This window comes from Mobula birostris, chromosome 32 (assembly GCF_030028105.1).
Source record: "Mobula birostris isolate sMobBir1 chromosome 32, sMobBir1.hap1, whole genome shotgun sequence".
NCBI classification, from domain to species: Eukaryota; Metazoa; Chordata; class Chondrichthyes; order Myliobatiformes; family Myliobatidae; genus Mobula; species Mobula birostris.
In genome coordinates, this window is record NC_092401.1 from 278,886 (window position 1) to 297,390 (window position 18,505).

Consider the following 18,505-nt stretch of genomic DNA (forward strand, 5'->3'; position numbering starts at 1 on the left):
TAGGTTTCAAGTTCCTGATCAAACACTGATTTTTTTCTCCTCTTTCCCTTTCTCATGGTTCAGTCTCCTTTCCAATCAGATTTTTTCTTCTTCAGCCCTTTACCTTTTCCACCTATCATCTTCCAGTCTGTACTCCTCCCTGTCTCCTCATATTCTTATTCAGGCGTTTATCCCCCTTCTTTTCCAGTCCTGATGAAGGGTCTCAGCCCGAAACATTGATCATTAATTCCTCTCCATAGATGCTGCCTGACCTGCTACTTTCCTCCAGCATTTTATGCACATTACTCTACAATACAGAATAGCTATTTTGTAACAAACCCAGACAAACAGAATGGAAGAACCATCTGAGCGAATGAAGCACTCAACCTCAAACTTGAATATAACCCATAGAGGTTAATTCTATCATGTATTCTTTGTACATAATGTGTTCATGGTATAATAAAAAGTGTACCAGCTAAAGTGAGAATTTGAGAAAGTGAAAAGCCCAGAGATATTGAACATTTTGAAAAATATGACAGAGTATTTATATTGTCAGCAGGTACTTAAGGCAGAATGTCTGGACACATGACACAAACAATTCCGCAGATGCTGGAATTACAGAGCAACAACCCCAAAATTCTGGAGGAATTCAGCAAGTCAGGCCAAGAACATTCATCAGGAGAATGTTTGGGCTCCTGTTATTCTGCTTCACATTCTCACTGTTTTCTCCAAAGTTCTGTAATAGATCTGTACACCAAGGACTCCCCCTGAGTCAAATCAACCTCTCTATTATTGCTCAACAAACCACTGTCGTAGGCTGAGCCAAACTTCGCTCTTAGTACTTATTCAGCTTTAGGTAATTTCTTCAGCTGTATTCTTGACATCACACTTTCTTCTCATAACTCAAACTAAAACGCATTTGTATTCATTGGCAGCTTCTTCAGTCTCAGAACATCCTAAAGTGATCTGTATCCAATCAAGTTGTTCACCCCACGGTAAAATATATCCAAATAAATGTAACACAGGGAGGTCACAGCAACTGTCATGCGATCTGATTGCATCATGCATTGCTGGATCTCGGCCCAAAAATTCAACTGCTTACTCTTTTCCGTAGATGCTGTCTGGCCTACTGAGTTCCTACAGCATTTTGTGTGTCTTGCTTGTCAATTGAGAGATCAAGGTTGCAAGCTCCTGACTCCATTGCCAACACATTACCAAAATGACTAAATCAACAGCTAGTAATTAGGAACAATCTGAAAATCGGTAAATTAAAATTAAATTGATAAATAGGTTTATTATTGTTGCAAGTACTGAGGTACAGTGGAAACTTATGTTTTGTATGCCATTCATATAGATCATTTCATCACATCGATGCATTGAAGTAGTACAAGGAGGGAAAAATGACTAATTGAGTTTAACACAGCCAAATGTGAAGTATTGCAACTTAGTAGGTCAAATGCCAGAAGTCATGGTACATATTAGTATCAAGGACAGAGGCAGAGAAAGGGAGTAAGTCCTGAAAACAGAATACAATAGGAAGAAAGCTGAGCAGCAGGACCTGAAGGGTAGTAAAGTCGGGACTGTTGTCTGTGCCATACGACAGTGAGGATAGGAACAGAATGAGGTGGAAGATAAATGTGCAGCTGCTGAATTGGAGCAGGGGGCAGGGATTCGGATTTTTGGATCATTGGGACCTCTTCTAGGGGAGGTGTGACCTGTATAAAAGGGATGGATCACACTTGAATCCAAGGGGAACAAATATTCTTGCAGGCAGGTGTACTTCTGCGAGTGGTTTAAACCAGTGGTCCCCAACCACCGGGCCGCGGACTGGTACCGGCCCGCAAAGCATGCACTACCGGGCCGCGAGGAAACAATATGATTTAGCGATGAGTCAGCTGCACCTTTCCTCATTCCCTGTCATGCCCACTATTGAGCTTGAACGCTCGGGAGATCATTACGCACGTGAGGTCATTACCCGTGCGTCATCCATGTCAGCGTGGGAAGATCAACTCCTCGAGCTTGCAAATGACGGCGGGCTGAAAAATATGTTTGATATAACATCTCTGCCGGCATTCTGGATCAAAGTCAAGGCTGAATATCCTAAGATAGCCACAAGCACTGAAAACGTTGCTTTCATTTCCAACATTTTTCTGCGAAGTGGAGTTTTCTGCAATGAGTGCAATGAAAACTAAATTGCAGAATAGACTGGACACAAGGAACCCCCTTCGAGTATCGCTGTCTCCCATCACCCTTCGATAGGACCGTCTTGTTGCAGGGAAACAAGTATTCAGCCCAGAGCTCCCACTGATTCAGCGATATTGGTGTGTTGCAATGATTTTGTATGTTCATACGGGGAAAATATGTGCTGTGAGTTTAATATCCAAACGTTACTTAAAATGTTATGATGCTATTGACTTACTTATATAACCATATAACAATTACAGCACGGGAACAGGCCATCTCAGCCCTTCTAGTCCATGCCGAACGCTACTCTCACCTAGTCCCACCGACCTGCACTCAGCCCATAACCCTCCATTCCTTTCTTGTCCATATACCTATCCAACTTTTCTTTAAATGATAATATCGAACCTGCCTCTACCACTTCTACTGGAAGTTCGTTCAACACTTACTTCAAGCTCCCCTGTCCTCCCCTGATAATTGACTTATCACTATATCCATGCGAGGAAAATATGCGCCGTGTGTTTAATATTAAATTAGTTAGATAAATTCTTTTAGAAACGAAATTGAGTGTATTAGCCACTTATCAGCTATATTCCGGTCGTGATTAACACCTCCCCCCCGAACAGAATCGCCAAAAACGATTTGCAGAAAAGAAGGGCACTTACACGCATGCGCACTGGTGCCCGCGCAAGTCTTCATGGTCATTGTAGTCTTTCTCGGGGTAAGCTCAACGTATTTGACTGCTACTCTTGTCCGTTGGCAACCCTACCACACCCCCCACTGCCCCCGGGTCGGCCGGTCAACAAGAATGTTGTCAATATTAAAACGGTCCGCGGTGCCAAAAAGGTTGGGGACCCCTGGTTTAAACTAATATGCCAGGGGTATAGGAACCAGTATGACAGAGCTGAGAATGAGCCAGCAGGTTTACAAGTAGATGATGTAATATGTAATATGAATGTAAGGAAGGACAAGCCAATAATTGGGTACAACTGCAGACAGAACAAAGAGTTAAATTGTACCACAGAGGCAAAATTCAGAAGGGCAAAAAATGCAAGACTGAGGGTGCTGTATTTAAATGTGCATAGCATTCAGAATAAGGTGGACAAACTCATGGCACAATTAGTGATACCCACAATGTCATACTGACCAATCTCTGAGTCATGGCTGAAAGAAGGTCATAGTTGGGAGTTTAATATCAAAGTATATTTGTATCAAAAGCACAAGCAGGAAGGCATTGGTGGTGATATGGCTCTGTTGGTAAGAGATGGAACTACACCTTTAGAAAGAGGTGACATAGGGTCACAGAAAGTTGAATCTTTATGGGTGGAGTTAAAGAAACTGCAAGGGTAAAAGAAACCATTATGGGAATCATATAGAGGCCTCCAAATAGTAGTCAAGATGTGGAGTTCAGATTTCAAAGGGAGTTGGAAAAATAATGTAATAAGGATAATGTCATAATTGTAATGGAATTCAATTATGCCATCAATATGCAAGGAAATTGGAAAAATATGGCTGGTGTCAGAGAGCAAGAGAGGGCATTTGTTGAATGCCTACGAGATGGGTTTTTAGAGCAGCTTGTGCTTGAGTCTACTCGGGGAAAGGCTATCTTATATTGGGTGTTATGTAATAATCCAGATCTTCTAAGGGAGTTTAAAGTCAAGGAACCCTTAAGAGACAGTGATCATAATATGATTGAATTCATACTGCAATTTGAGGAGGAGAAGCATAATTCAGATGTATCAGTATCGCAATGGAATAAAGGGAATAGCTGAGGCATGAGAGAGGAGCTTGCCCAGGTGGATAAGAGGAGGATACTGCCAGGGATGGCAGAGATGGCTGAAGTTTCTGGGAATAGTTCACAAGGCACAGGATAGATACGTCTCACAGAAGACAAAGTTCTCAAATGGCAGGAGCAGGCAATCGTGGCTGATAAGAGAAGGTAAGGACTGCATGAATGCCAAGGAATCTTTTAAAATTCAACAAAAGGCAGCTGAAAAACCCATAGGAAAGGTAAAATCAAAATATAAGGGCAAACTAGCCAAGAATGTATAGCAGGATACAAGAACTTTTTTCAGTTATATAAAGAATAAAAGGGAGGTTGAGTTGATATTGGACTACTGGAAAATGATGCTAGTAAGGTAGTAATGGGGGACAAAAATGGCAGATGAACTTAATGGGTACTTTGCATCTGTCTTCACTGTGGAAGGCACTAGCAGTGTGCCAGAGATCCATGAGTGTCAGGGAGCAGGAGTGAGTGCCATTGCTGTTACAAAGGAAAAAGTGCTAGGCAAACTCAAAGGTCTATAGGTGGATAAGTCAGCTGAACATGATGGATTACATCCCAGAATCCTAAGGGAGGTTGCTGAAGAGCTGACGGATACATTGATCATGATATTTCAAGAATCGCTTGGTTCTGGCATGGTTACACAGGACTGTAAAATTGCAAATGTCACTCCACTCTTTGAGAAGAGAAGACAAAAGAAAAATTATAGGCCAGTTAGTATAACCTCAGTGGTTGGGAAAGTGTTGGAGTCGATGACTAAGGATGAGGTTTCGGGGTACTTGGAGACTAATGATAAAATAAGTCAAAGTCAGCATGGTTTCTGTCAAGGGAAAACTTGCCTGACAAATCTGTTAGAATTCTTCGATGAAGTACTCTAACAGATTTGAAATACAATGTTGGAAAGTGTATGGTCATGCACTCTGGTGGAAGAAATAAATGGGCAGACTACTATTTAGATGGGGAGAGATTTTAAAATGCAGAGATGCAAAGGGACTTGGGAGTCCTTGTACAGGATACCCTAAAGGTTAACCTTCAGGTTGAGTCCGTGGTGAAAAAAGTGAATGCAATGTTCGCATTCATTTCTAAAGATATAGAATATAAGAGCAGGGATGTGATGTTGAGGCTCTATAAGGCACTCGTGAGACTACACTTGGAGTATGGTGCGCAGTTTTGGGCTCCTTATCTTAGAAATGATATACTGACATTGAAGAGGGTTCAGAGAAGATTCACGAGAATGATTCCGGGAATGAAAGGGTTACCGTATGAGGAACATCTGGCAGCTCTTGGGCTGTATTCCCTGGAGGTCAGGAGAATGAGGGGGGGAATATCATAGAAACATTCAAAATGTTAAAAGGCCTGAACGGATTAATATGGTAAAGTTATTTCCCATGGTAGGGTAGTCTAGAACAAGAGGGCATAACTTCAGGATTGAAGAACGTCCATTTAGAAAAGAGATGAGGAGAAATTACTTTAGTCAAAGGGTGGTAAATCTGTGGAATTTGTTGCCATGAGTGGCTGTGGAGGCCAAGTCATTGGGTGTATTTAAGGTAGAGATGGATAGGTTCTTGATTAGCCAGGGCATCAAAGGATATTGGGAGACGGCAGAGGAGTGGGGATGACTGGAAGAATTAGATCAGCCCATGATTGAATGGTGGGCCAGACTCAATGGGCTGAATGGCCTACTTCTGCTCCTATATCTTATGGTCTTATGGTCTATCTTAGGTAAAAAGCTGGGTGAAGAAAGGAAAGGCAGTGGATGTCATTTACTGGGATTTTCAAAAGACATTTCATAAGGTGCCTCACATGAGGCTGCTTAACAAGATAAAATCAATGGTGTTACAGGAAAGTTACAGGGATGGATAGAGGAATGGCTGACTTTTAGGAGCAGCAAGTGGGAATAAAAGGGCCTTTTCTGGTAGGTTGCCAGTTACTAGTGGTTTTCCTCAGCAGTCAGTATTGGGACCACTACTTTTCACACTGTTTATCAATGATTTGGATAATGGAATAGATGGCTTTGTGGCGGATGATACAAAGGTAGGTGGAGGGGTAGGCAGTCCTGAGGAAGCAATGGGATTGCAGCAGGACTTCGACATATTGGAATGGGCAAGAAATTGGTAAATGGAATAAAGTGTTGGAAAATGTATGACAATGCATTTTGGTAAAAGGAACAATAGTACGGACTATTATCTAAATGAGGAGAATGTTCAAATATCAGAGATGCAGAGGGACTTAGGAGGCCTTGTGCAAAACTCCCAGAAGATTAATTCACAGGTTGAGACTGTGGTAAAGAAGGCAAATACAATGTTGGCATTTATATCAAAGGGAATAGAATATAAAAGCTAGGACATAACGCTGAGCCTTTATAAGACACTAGTCAGGTAGCACTTGGAGTATTGTCAACAGTTTTGGGCCCCATATCTCAGAAAGAATGTGTTGTCTTTGGAGATAGTCCAGGGGAGTTTCATGACGATGATTCTGGGAATGAAGGGGTTAATCTATGAGGAGAGTTTGGCAGCTTTGGGCCTGTACTCACTGGAATTTAGAAGAATGCGACAGGATCTCATTGAAACCTACTGAATGTTAAAAAGACAAGATAAGGTGGATGTTTCCTATGGTGGGGGTATCCAGACCTAAAGGGCATAGCCTCGAGATTGAGGGATGACTTTTTTTAGAACAGAGGTATAAAGGAATTATTTTAGCCAGCGACAGGTGAATCTGTAGAATGCTCTGCCACAGACTGTGGTGGAATCTAAGTCAATGGATATATTTAAAGCAGAAGTTGATAGTTTTCTGATTGGTAGGGCATCAAAGGAAACGGGAAGAAGGCTGGAGTATGGGGGGTTGTGTGGGATCTGGGAACGGTCATGATGGAATATTAGAGCAGACTCGAAGGGCTGAATGGCCAAATTCTGCTCCTATGTCTTATGGTCTCATCGTCTTATAGGCAGAAGGCCACTTGATTACTAATTTAATGAGTTCAACATAACATTGTGCTGTGTTACTGTGCTGTACTGTTCTATGTTCTATGTTCATTCATAGAATAAGCATGACAGTTACAGAGGTAACGTAGCGCAGGCAGACAGTGAGGTGGAAGACCATGCAAGGTAGACCACGTTCTCAAGAGTCAAGGATGCCAGGCCTGCTCCTGCAGACATCTCTCAGTCACCAGCCCGCTAATAGGATTCACCTACCACTCATTCCAGACCCATCACCTGTGGCCTATTTAACCCCAGTTCACATCTACAGTCCTTGTTCACTCATCAAGCCAGCCAGCCTCAAACAGTTGCTCATCGTCTTCACTTTCCTTGCCTAAAGTTGCCTGTTGTGTTTAGATTCTGCCCCCACCCTTGTTTTATTGCTCCTTCTGTCTTGAAAATTTGTGGGCTATTACCAAACTATTTCTTGCTGCTAAATCGCCTTTGTTGCTCTGCTTTTGGGTCAAGCCTCATCTATATTCCTTGACTGTTTGAATAAGCCATTGATTGACCCATTAGTGTATGTTTACCTAAGGAAGTCATCAGCCAAAATGAGCACATGATACAGAAGCAGCAGGAACCCATTGGCCATCTGTCTGCCTTCTCATCCAATTCCCTGCCTCAGTACAGCATCTCTGTATCAGTCAAACTCCTCCCTCTGAACTCCAGATCCCCAACCCAATTGCTTCAACGGGTTTCCAACCTGAATTTTCTGTTGAAGTGCATCTTACATTCTCAGTTCCAGCTGTTTCTGTATTCAGTGGATTGGGCCAAGAGCACCTTGCTCATCTAGCTCTTAGCTAGGTGAGCTCTGACATCCGGAACTGCTAATTGAGACAATAAAGCCACCATTTACAACAGATATGAGGATTTTACCACTGACAGGTGTCGAGTTTTTGATCATCTAGGAAGTGGATTAAGTTCACTAAGGTATCAGCTATTCTGAATTGGATGATGTGCAATGAACCAGAATTGATTAGAGAGTTTAAGGTAAAAGGACCCTTTGGGGCAAGTGATCACAATATGATCAAATTCACCCTGAAATTTGAGAAGGAGAAGCTAAAGTTTGATGTATTAGTATTACAGTGGAGTAAAGAGATTTGGAGACACAAGAGAAGGCACATGGCGTGTCGGCATTCATCACCATAGGATTGAGTTCAAGAGCCGTGAGCCCCACTTGGAGTACTGTGTTCAGTTCTGGTCACCTCACTACAGGAAGAACATGGACACTATAGAGAGAGTGCAGAGGAGATTTACAATGATATTAACGGGATTGGAGGGCGTACCTTATGAGAGTAGGTTGAGGGAACTTGGCCTTTTCTCCTTGGAGCAACGGAGGATCAGAGGTGACCTGATAGAGGTGTATAAGATGATGAGGGGCATTGATCATGTGGATAGCCAGAAGCTTTTTTCTAGGGCTGAAGTGGCTAACATGAGGGGCCATAGTTTTAAGGTACCAGGAAACAGGTACTGAGGGGATGTCAGGGGTATGTTTTTCACACAGAGAGTGGTGGGTGCATGGAATGCACTGCTGGTGGAGGTGGTGGAAACGGATACAATAGGGTCTTTTAAGAGCCTCTTAGATAGGAACATGGTTTTTAGAAAAATAGAGGACTATGCGCTGGGGAAAATCTAGGCAGCCTCTAGAGTTGGTTACATGGTCAGCACAACATTGTGGGCCGAAAGGCCAGTAATGTGCTGTAAATTTTCATGTTCTAAGAGAGGAGTTGGCCAAAATTGATTGGAAAAGGACACTGGCAGGGATGATGGCAGAGCAGCAATGGCTGGATTTCTGGAAGTAATTTGGAAGGTGCAGGATATATACATCCCAAAGAGGAAGAAGTATTCTAAAGATGACATAACCGTGACAAACAAGAGAAGTCAATGCCAACATAAAAGCCAAATAGAGCAAAAATTAGTGGGAAGTCAAAAGATTGGGAAACTTTTAAAAACCAACAGAAGGCAACTAAAAAATAATTAAAAGATGAAATATGAAAGTAAGCTACCCAATAATATTAAATAGGATAACAATTTTTCTTCAGATTCATTAAATGTAAAAGAGAGGCAGAGTGAATATTGGGCATCTGGAAAATGATGGTGGAAAGGTAGTAATTGGAGGTAAGGAAATAGTGGATGAACTGGATAAGTAATTTAGAAACACAGAAACATAGAAAACCTACAGTACAATACAGGCCCTTCGCCCACAAAGCTGTACCGAATATGTCCTTACCTTAGAAATTACCTGGGGTTACCTATAGCCCTCTATATTTCTGAGCTCCATGTACCTGTCCAGGAGTCTCTTAAAAGACTCTATCGTATCTGCCTCTACCATCGTCGCTGGCAGCCCAATCTATGCACTCACCACCCTTTGCATAAAAAACTTACCCCTGACATCTCCTCTGTACCTACTTCCAAGCACCTTAAAACTGTGCCCCCTCGTGCTAGCCATTCCAGCCCTGGGAAAAAGACTCTGACAATCCACACGATCAATGCCTCTCATCATGTTATACACCTCTATCAGGTCATCTCTCAGCCTCAGTCGCTCCAAGGAGAAAAGGCCAAGTTCACTCAACCTAATCTCATAAGGCAAGTTCCCCAATCCAGGCAACATCTTTGTAAATCTCCTCTGCACCCTTTCTATGGCTTTCACATCCTTCCTATAGTGAGGCGACCAGAACTGAGCACAGTACTCCAAGTAGGGTCTGACCAGGGTCCTATATAGCTGTAGTATTACCTCTCGGCTCTTAAACTCAATCACATGGCCAATGATGAAGGCCAATGCACCGTATGCTTTCTTAACCACAGAGTCAACCTGCGCAGCAGCTTTGAGTATCCTATGGACTCAGACCCCAAGATCCCTCCGATCCTCTGATCCTCCACACTGCCAAGTCTTACCATTAATACTATATTCTGCCATCATATTTAATATTTATATTTTGTATCAATCTTTATTGTGGAAGACTCTAATAGTATAGTAGAAGTTCAAGAATGTCAGAGGTCAGATGTGTATGAGTTGCTATTATTACGGAGATGGTTCTTGGGAAACTGAAGGGGCTGAAAGTAGATAAGTCACCTGCAACAGATGGTGTACACCTCAGGGCTCTGAAAGAGGTGGCTTTCAAGAATCACTAGATTCTGGAACAGCTCGGGAAGACTGGAAAATTTGCAAATGTTACTCCACTCTTCAAGAAGGGAGAGAGGCAGAAGAAAGGAAATTATAGGCCAATTAGTCTAACTTCTGTGGTTGTGAAGATGTTGGAGTCAATTGTTAAGGGTGTGGTTTCAGGACACTTGGAGGTGCATCATAAAATAAGCTGTAGTCAGCATGGTTTCCTTAAGGGAAAGCTTTGCCTGACTAATCTGTTGGAATTCTTTGAAGAAATAACAAGCAGGATAGACAGAGAAGAACCTGTTGGTGTTGTGTACTTCAATTTTTCAGAAGGCCTTTAACAAGATGCCACACGAGGTTGCTTAACAAGCTAAGAGCCCATGGTATTACAGGAAAGGTACTAGCATGGATAAAGCATTGGCAGATTGTCAAGAGGCAAAGAGCGTGAATAAAGGGAGCCTTTTCTGGTTGGCTGTCAGTGACTTGTGATGTTCCACAGGGGTATTTGTTGGAACTGTTTCTTTTTACATTATATGTCAATGACTTGGATAACAGAATTGATGGCTTTGTTGCAAAGTTTGCACATGATACAATGAGAGGCAGCTAGTTTTGCTGAAGTAGAGAGACTACAGAAGGTCCTAGACTGGTTACAAGAACGGGCAACGAAGTGGCAAATGGAATACAGTGTCAATAGACAATAGACATTAGGTGCAAGAGTTGGCCATTCAGCCCTTCGAGCCAGCACCGCCATTCACTGTGATCATGGCTGATCATCCACAATCAGTACCCCATTCCTGCCTTCTCCCCATATCCCTTAACTCCGCTATCTCTAAGAGCTCTATCTAACTCTTTCTTGAAAGCATTCAGAGAATTGGCCCCACTGTCTTCTGAGGCAGAGCATTCCACAGATCCACAACTCCCTGGATAAAAAAGTTTTTCCTCACCTCCGTTCTAAATGGCCTACCCTTTATTCTTAAACTGTGGCCTCTGGTTCTGGACTCCCCCAACATCAGGAACATGTTTCCTGCCTCTAACGTGTCCAATCTCATAATAATCATATGTTTCAATCAGATCCCCTCTCATCCTTCTACATTCCAGTGCTTACAAGCCCAGTCGCTCCAATCTTTCAACATATGACAGTCCCGCCATCTTGGGAATTAACCTTGTGAATCTACGCTGCACCCCTTCAATAGCAAGAATGTCTTTCCTCAAATTTGGAGACCAAAACTGCACACAATACTCCAGATGCGGTCTCACTAGGGCCCTGTACAACTGCAGAAGGACCTCTTTGCTCCTATACTCAACTCCCCTTGTTATGAAGGCCAACATGTACCATGCAAAAATCTTCTGCACCCAAGCTATATGTGTGTGCCTAAGACCTTTGCACAGCACTGTATGTACATATCTACGATGACATTAGCAGCTCCTCAATGAACCACCACTTGTATGTCAGTCATGTCTATTCAGTTCTTCAGCACCTCTGAAAACCAATTGTAATGCAACTTAGAAAAATGCGAATCCTACACCCTAGTCATTTCCTTCCTGGGTTATGTCCCTTCACGCCAAGGCATAACCACGGCCCTAGGGAATGTGTACACTGTCATTAAATTACCCCAAACATTCACAGTCAAACAGCTACAGTACTTCTTGGCCTTCTTCAATTTCTACCACCACTTCATCAGAAACTACAGCATATTGCTGTTTCACACACCTCCCTCACTGTTACCAACATCATGCGTAACTTGGTGTGCTGCCGTGGACCACACTTTCAAGGAGCTCATTTGGTACTTCATCACTTCTCCCATTCTTCACCATCCGAACCTTCCAGATGTTTTGTGGTAGAGCTGGGCAGCTAGACTGACCACTAGAACCTCATATCTAAACAACAGAGCCAGCAACTCTACTCATGTCACACTCACTGCCCACTTTTCAAACTATTCAGCTTCACCATCTCTTGCGGACCCATTTCCAAGAACACAAAGCTGGACGTCCAGCCATGACAGTTTGACTAACTGAAATGGAGACCAACCCTCAATCCAACCATTTTGTCATCACAAATTCTCACCCTGATTATCTGGATCCTTGAGAATCAGATCCAGCAGGCTGTCCAACATGAGCCTGCTCAGTCCAAGGCACCTGACAACAGTAACCCTACACTTTAATGCACTCCAGTGAACCCACTCCTTACCCTTCTCTGGCCATCCAGACATACGAAGGACCCTAGATTTCTTGTGACACAGGTTCTAGTGGCCCATCATGATTTACAGATATACATAGAAACATAGAAAACCTACAGCGCAATATAAGCCCTTCAGCCCTCAAGGTTGTGCCAAACATGTCCCTACCTTAGAAATTACCAGGCTTACTCATAGTCTTCTATTTTTCTAAGCTCCATTTACCTATCCAAAAGTCTCTTAAAAGACCCTATCATTTCAGCCTCCACCACTGTTGCCGGCAGCCCATTCCACTCACTCACCACTCTCTGCGTAAAAAACTTACCCCTGACATCTGCTCTGTACCTACTCCCCAGCACCTTAAACCTGTGTCCTCTTGTGGCAACCATTTCAGCCCTGGGAAAAAGCCTCTGACTATCCACACGATCAATGCCTCTCATCATCTTATACACCTCTATCAGGTCACCTCTCATCCTCCGTCGCTTCAAGGAGAAAAGGCTGAGTTCACTCAACCTGTTGTCATAAGCCATACTTCCCAATCCAGGCAACATCCTTGTCAATCTCCTCTGCACCCCTTCTATGGCTTCCAGAACAGAGCCCTGAGGCACACCACTGGTCACCGACCTCTATGCAGAATATGACACGTCTACAACCACTCTTTGCCTTCTGTGGGCAAGCTAGTTCTGGATCCACAAAGCAATGTTCCCTTGGATCACATGCCTCCTTACTTTCTCAATAAGCCTTGCATGGGGTACCTTATCAAATGCCTTGCTGAAATCCATATACACTACACCTACTGCTCTTCCTTCATCAATGTGTTTAGTCACATCCTCAAAAAATTCAATCAGGCTGGCAAGGCATAGCCTGCCCTTGACAAAGCCATGCTGACTATCCCTGAAAATATTATACCTCTCCAAACGTTCATAAACCCTGCCTCTCAGGATCTTCTCCATCAACTTACCAACCAGTGAAGTAAGATTCACTGGTCTATAATTTCCTGGGCTATTTCTACTCCCTTTCTTGAATAAAGGAAGAACATTCACAACCCTCCAATCCTCTGGAACTTCTCCCGTCCCCATTGATGATGCAAAGATCATCGCCAGAGGCTCAGCAATCTCCTCCCTCGCCTCCCACTGTAGCCTGGGGTACATCTCATCCGGTCCTTCTGACTTATCCAACTTGATGCTTTCCAAAAGCTCCTGCACATCCTCTTTCTTAATATCTACATGCTCAAGCTTTTCAGTCCGCTGGAAGTCATCAATACAATCACCAAGATCCTTTTCTATAGTGAATACTGAAGCAAAGTATTCATTAAGTACCTCTGCTATTTCCTCCGGGTCCATACACACTTTCCCACTGTCACACTTGATAGGTCCTATTTTTTCATGTCTTATTCTCTTGCTCTTCACATGCTTGTAGAATGCCTTGGGGGTTTCCTTAATCCTGCCCGCCAAGGCCTTCTCATGGCCCCTTCTAGCTCTCCCAATTTTCTTCTTAAGCTCCTTCCTGTTAACCTTATAATCTTCTAGATCTCTAACATTACCTAGCTCTCTGAACCTTTTGTAAGCTTTTATTTTCTTCTTGACTAGATTTATTACAGCCTTTGTAAACCACGGTTCCTGTACCCTACCATAGCTTCCCTGGCTCATTGGAACGTACCTATGCAGAATTCCACACAGATATCCCCTGAATATACGTCATTTCATTGCTGCCAGCTCTCAGCATACTCAGGCAATTCTACCAAACAGCAGACCTCCGGATTCCTGCAGTCCCTACCGGTCCCTAGACACCCTTGATTGCACATCATCATGGATTTAATCATGGTTTTGCCATCTCCAGTGGGGCCACAGTGATCGTGACAGTGGTGGACCAGTTCTGCAAGGTGCCCAGTGCATTGCCCTCCCCATTCTCCTGTTGGCTGCTGAGACAGGAACCTTGTTCTCCATCATGTACAGGAGTTCACCGTGGACAGAGTGTGCATGACCTAGTTGACAGAGAAGTGGACAGCAGAGGACTTGGGTGCCATCCAGTTAGATCCTGGGTAATTCACTAATCGATGCGTTCCACCGGAGCCATCTAGATAGTCCTGACCCATCAGGGGACAGACATGAGGTGTTTTTTCCATTCAGGCCTGCACATACAGGTACCTCTCAGTCTCCACCCAGCTAATAGAATTTACCTGCCACTCGTTCCAGACTCAGCACCTGCAGCCTATTTACTCCCAGTGTTCAGCTACAGCCCTTGTTCACTCATTGAACCAACCACCCTTAACTGGTTGCTCCTCGCCCTCACTCTCCCTAACCTTTACCTTGTTGCCTGGTGTGTTTAGTTTCTGTTCTCTCCTGTTTTTGTGACTCCCTATGGCTTGTCACTTCGCATTCCAAAGTATTGTTTATTGCTCAATGGTCTCTACTGATCTGCTTTTGGCTGAAACCTCCTCTATGTTCCCAGACAAAGGCAATCATTCAACAGTGGGATAGAAGCTGCCCTTGAGACTGGTAGTACAAAATTTCAGGCTTTTGTACTCTCTGCCAATAGGATAGAAGAAAAGAGAAGAGAGTATGTCCAGGGTGTGTAGGATCTTTGATTATACTGGCTCCTTTACTGATACAGCTGATGCAGACAGAGGTATAGATAGGGTCCATAAATAGGAGGCTTGTTTTCATGAGCTCGGCTGTATCCACACTCCCTGCGGCTTCTTGCCCAAGGAACTCCAACTGAAAAATTGCAACCAAGTTTGAAGCTGGCATTAGAGGTAGTCATGAAACCCCTTGAACCAGTTCTGTAGTTGAGATAGATCATGGGCGATTGGTATTTCATCCTTACCTACCTATCATTTCTAACTCTATGACTGGCAATGTGTTTAACTTCAATTGTAACAACAAAACTAAGAGATAGATTGCCAAAGAGTAGGAATATTATCAGGAGTTTATAGGAACCTTTTACATTACAGGATTTTGGGTACATAGGTCAGCACAGCATAGATAGTGTGTCTTTCAGCATTTTAGCTGGGACACAATTGCATAAGATTTATCAGCCCATCAAAGGTACACACAATACTGAGGGAGCTCAGTGGATCAGGTAGCATTTAATGAAATTCAATGACTCAGGTCAAGGTACTTTATCTGGAATGCAGTCTCTTGCATCTTCATATTGATACTATTCATTTGAATACTTTTGAAAATTCTTAATAGAATTCATAAAAAACTTTGGAATTCACATTTTTTCTTACTAATTGAGTGAGGCCAATCAATTATGAAGCAGACTACACATTCCATCTTATGAGTGAAAGACAGCTGCAACAATATTCAGCAGCATTATTTTCAACAGTCACCTTCCTAGGCCCTCTGCTTCTTCATTATCCAACCCTTATCCATGGTACTCTTCCAACTGTAACACCCTGGGAAAGGTTTCACTGCTAACATAATGGTCTTTCTGTAGAAGCAGTGTTTCGGTTATGGTTAGAGATAACAGATGCTTTGGAATGTGAGCTGGGTCTTTAGGATCCTCAGTCGGACAGCAAGATCGACTGAGGATCTGTGAATTAAGCTCCAACTGGTGCACATTGTACTATTTAATTATAATGGGCTCTTTTTGTTTTTTCATTCTTTTCTTTACTAACCTTTTAGTTAAGATACATGAATATAATCCTTTAATCATATGCAGTGCGCTGTCTGTTATTTCTTGACACTAATTTGTAAGAGGTTAGCAAATTACACAGCATCCACACAAACCGGGGTCTAGGGTGGGAGAGCCGTCTCAATCTCACCGATTTGGTGGGACTGGAGCAGGTTTTCACAACTATCATGGTATTTCCCACCTATCGACTCCCTCGCTCCCAACACTCTTGAGGAATTGAGGATATATAAAAAAAATCATTTTGAACCTATGTAACCTCTGGCTAAAAGAATAATTGGGACTGAATAGGAATTTTTGAACTGAAGTAAACTCTGTCTTCAGCGGTTAGCTAGGCCAGGCTCACTATCAGTTCTTTTCAGTTTGCAGAGAGAAATTGGGAGGTTGATAACATTATATATTACACATTGTACCCTTGTTTGATCACAGGGAAAGGAGGACTTGCTGATAAGGACAGGAATGAACATCTGTCTGTAATTAAGTCAGGCCTTGCAAAGGGAATAACTGATAAGGACTGGACAGTACATCCATCTGTAATTAAAACCTTGATTTAGTGGACTCTCTTATCTAAGTAATTAAGTTTTGCACCAACAGACTTGGTGGGCGTACCAGTTCAAATAATATCTTGCAATAGTAATGTATGGGGCTTACTATGTATAGGTATACAGCTGTAACCTAATTAAGTTAGTCCACTTGTCAGAAGGTGGCAGTGCTTACGTGCCTTCGCTTTGACAACTGGGTCTCAAGCTCCTGCAGAAGAGTGTGCAATAAACCGTGGTGACGATAAGAAGCTGGTCTCCCGAGTTTTATTCAGATTCAACTTTAACACCCTTCTCCCTCAGTCTACAGTCTCTGTAACTTGCATAATGATGGTACGATTGCAAAGCAACATATACACACTTGTTCACAGTTGTTCATGGAAGCTTAGTCTGCATTGCAGAAGACCTTGGTCCTCAGTATTTTAGATTCTTATCTCCAATAATTAATTAACTAAAACATTAATGTTTGCCTTTGCTATCTGGGAATGCAGGCAACATTTATCCCATGGTTAATCTGGGAATGCATTTTGGAGTGACTTTATTGTGTTACATTTTGGTGGTTCTATCTTGACCGGAGTTTTTCTTAATTTTCATAATAGTGAAGCAATCTAAAACTCATCAACCAATATGAACCAACATATAATAACTTGTAATGGAACCCAGCTAAATAAAACACTGATTTATTTTGGTTTTCAATTCTTATTTTCATGATCTCACCCCATCCATCACAATCACTGCAATATCCTCTTGTTCTATGAACCTGTAAAACATCCATACATCCCCCAATTCTGGCCTCATTCTTTACCAAATTAGCCCAGCCGGTGGTGTAGTGGCATCAGTACTGGAATTTAAGGCAAATGGTCTAGAGTTCTAATGTGGCCAGCTCCTTACCTACTTTCCACCTGTTCAGGGTTGAGTATTGAGCTAGTAAGTCAACTTCATAAATAAGCAGACAAATGTTCTGGAAATGAGAAAAGAAACCACCCGCTGCACCAAAAGGTGTGAAAATGAACAACAATTCATCACCAAATTAAAACACTTCACCATTCATTCCTTCCATAAAGTTTAGCTTATGTTAAGAGTTTTCCAAATACCTCCTAGACTCAATGGAGATTTTTTTAACTAATGACTAACTTATTACTTTAATTTACCTTTATAATTACTTGCTGCTATTTTCACTGAGGGTTAGTTAGTTAATTCAAAATGAATACTAATATGAGGTATGACAAGTGTGCAGAAAAACATACCAAGTAGGTGAAGTATTTTATTTTCTCCTGGACTTGTGGATTGTCATTTCGGGGGTACAGATTAACCAATAAATCGTCACCTGGACTTAAATCTGTTCGTGAAATACTAATGTGCAGGTAGTTTCCTGAACCATGTTGTGTCAAATAGCGCTCTGCAGTTATCCATGCAGATGCCTGTCGATTGTTGGGAGTATCAGGAACTTCTGTTAAAACCTGTAAGCAGAAAGAAAAAGGGGAGAAGTAAATTCCAACTGTTGAGCACATGTTGATCTTCCACCAACTTAAAAAATGCAGTATACTTCATTTTATAACGTGAATTAGTAAATGAAAAGTTAAGTTTCTTAATTCATATACTAATTCATCAGTCGGTGGGCAGTAGGAGCAACCAAAGTTGTAATTGTTCGTCCTTTATGTTTTTTTTACAATATCAAGATGCTGCTGAATATTAAGAAAATTATGTAGTATGGGTCTACTCCATCAGCGAGCTGCTCGATAGTAGAGGAGTTGGACTTTTTGTATACTGTTGTTGTGTTATTGCCTGGACTTGCAGCATACTGTTGTTGTGCCAGAGTGGTTCATGGTCAAACAAGTGGAGTGAATGATTGTCTTGGACATTTTTCTTGTGATTGAAAGACCCTGATGGACATTGGCAATGTAGAAAACTGAACTGGTTCAATAGCAAGACGATGGTGGGGGAGCTGCATTGCCTCAGTTATGGCACAGACTAGGCTCTCATGCCCCAGAGGTTGTCTTTTGTAGCTGCCCAGGGGAATAGACATTGGAGGCAGTGCAAGAGAGAAAAGCAACGTCTATGGATTTGCTAGAATCTGTACTGGGTTGGGGACTGGCCAATCCCATCAGTACCGCTTCTAGTGTTCACTG

General features: G+C 42.5%; 1 protein-coding gene across 1 annotated transcript in view; it reads right to left on the reverse strand.

Annotated features, from left to right (window-relative positions):
* LOC140191280 (complement C3-like) overlaps nt 1-18,505 on the reverse strand; it is a 215,486-nt gene that overhangs the window by 143,624 nt on the left and 53,357 nt on the right. Inside the window, exon 12 of the mRNA XM_072248549.1 lies at nt 17,624-17,836. Within this exon, the coding sequence (XP_072104650.1) occupies nt 17,624-17,836 (213 nt within the window). The remainder of the gene's footprint in view (nt 1-17,623; nt 17,837-18,505) is intronic.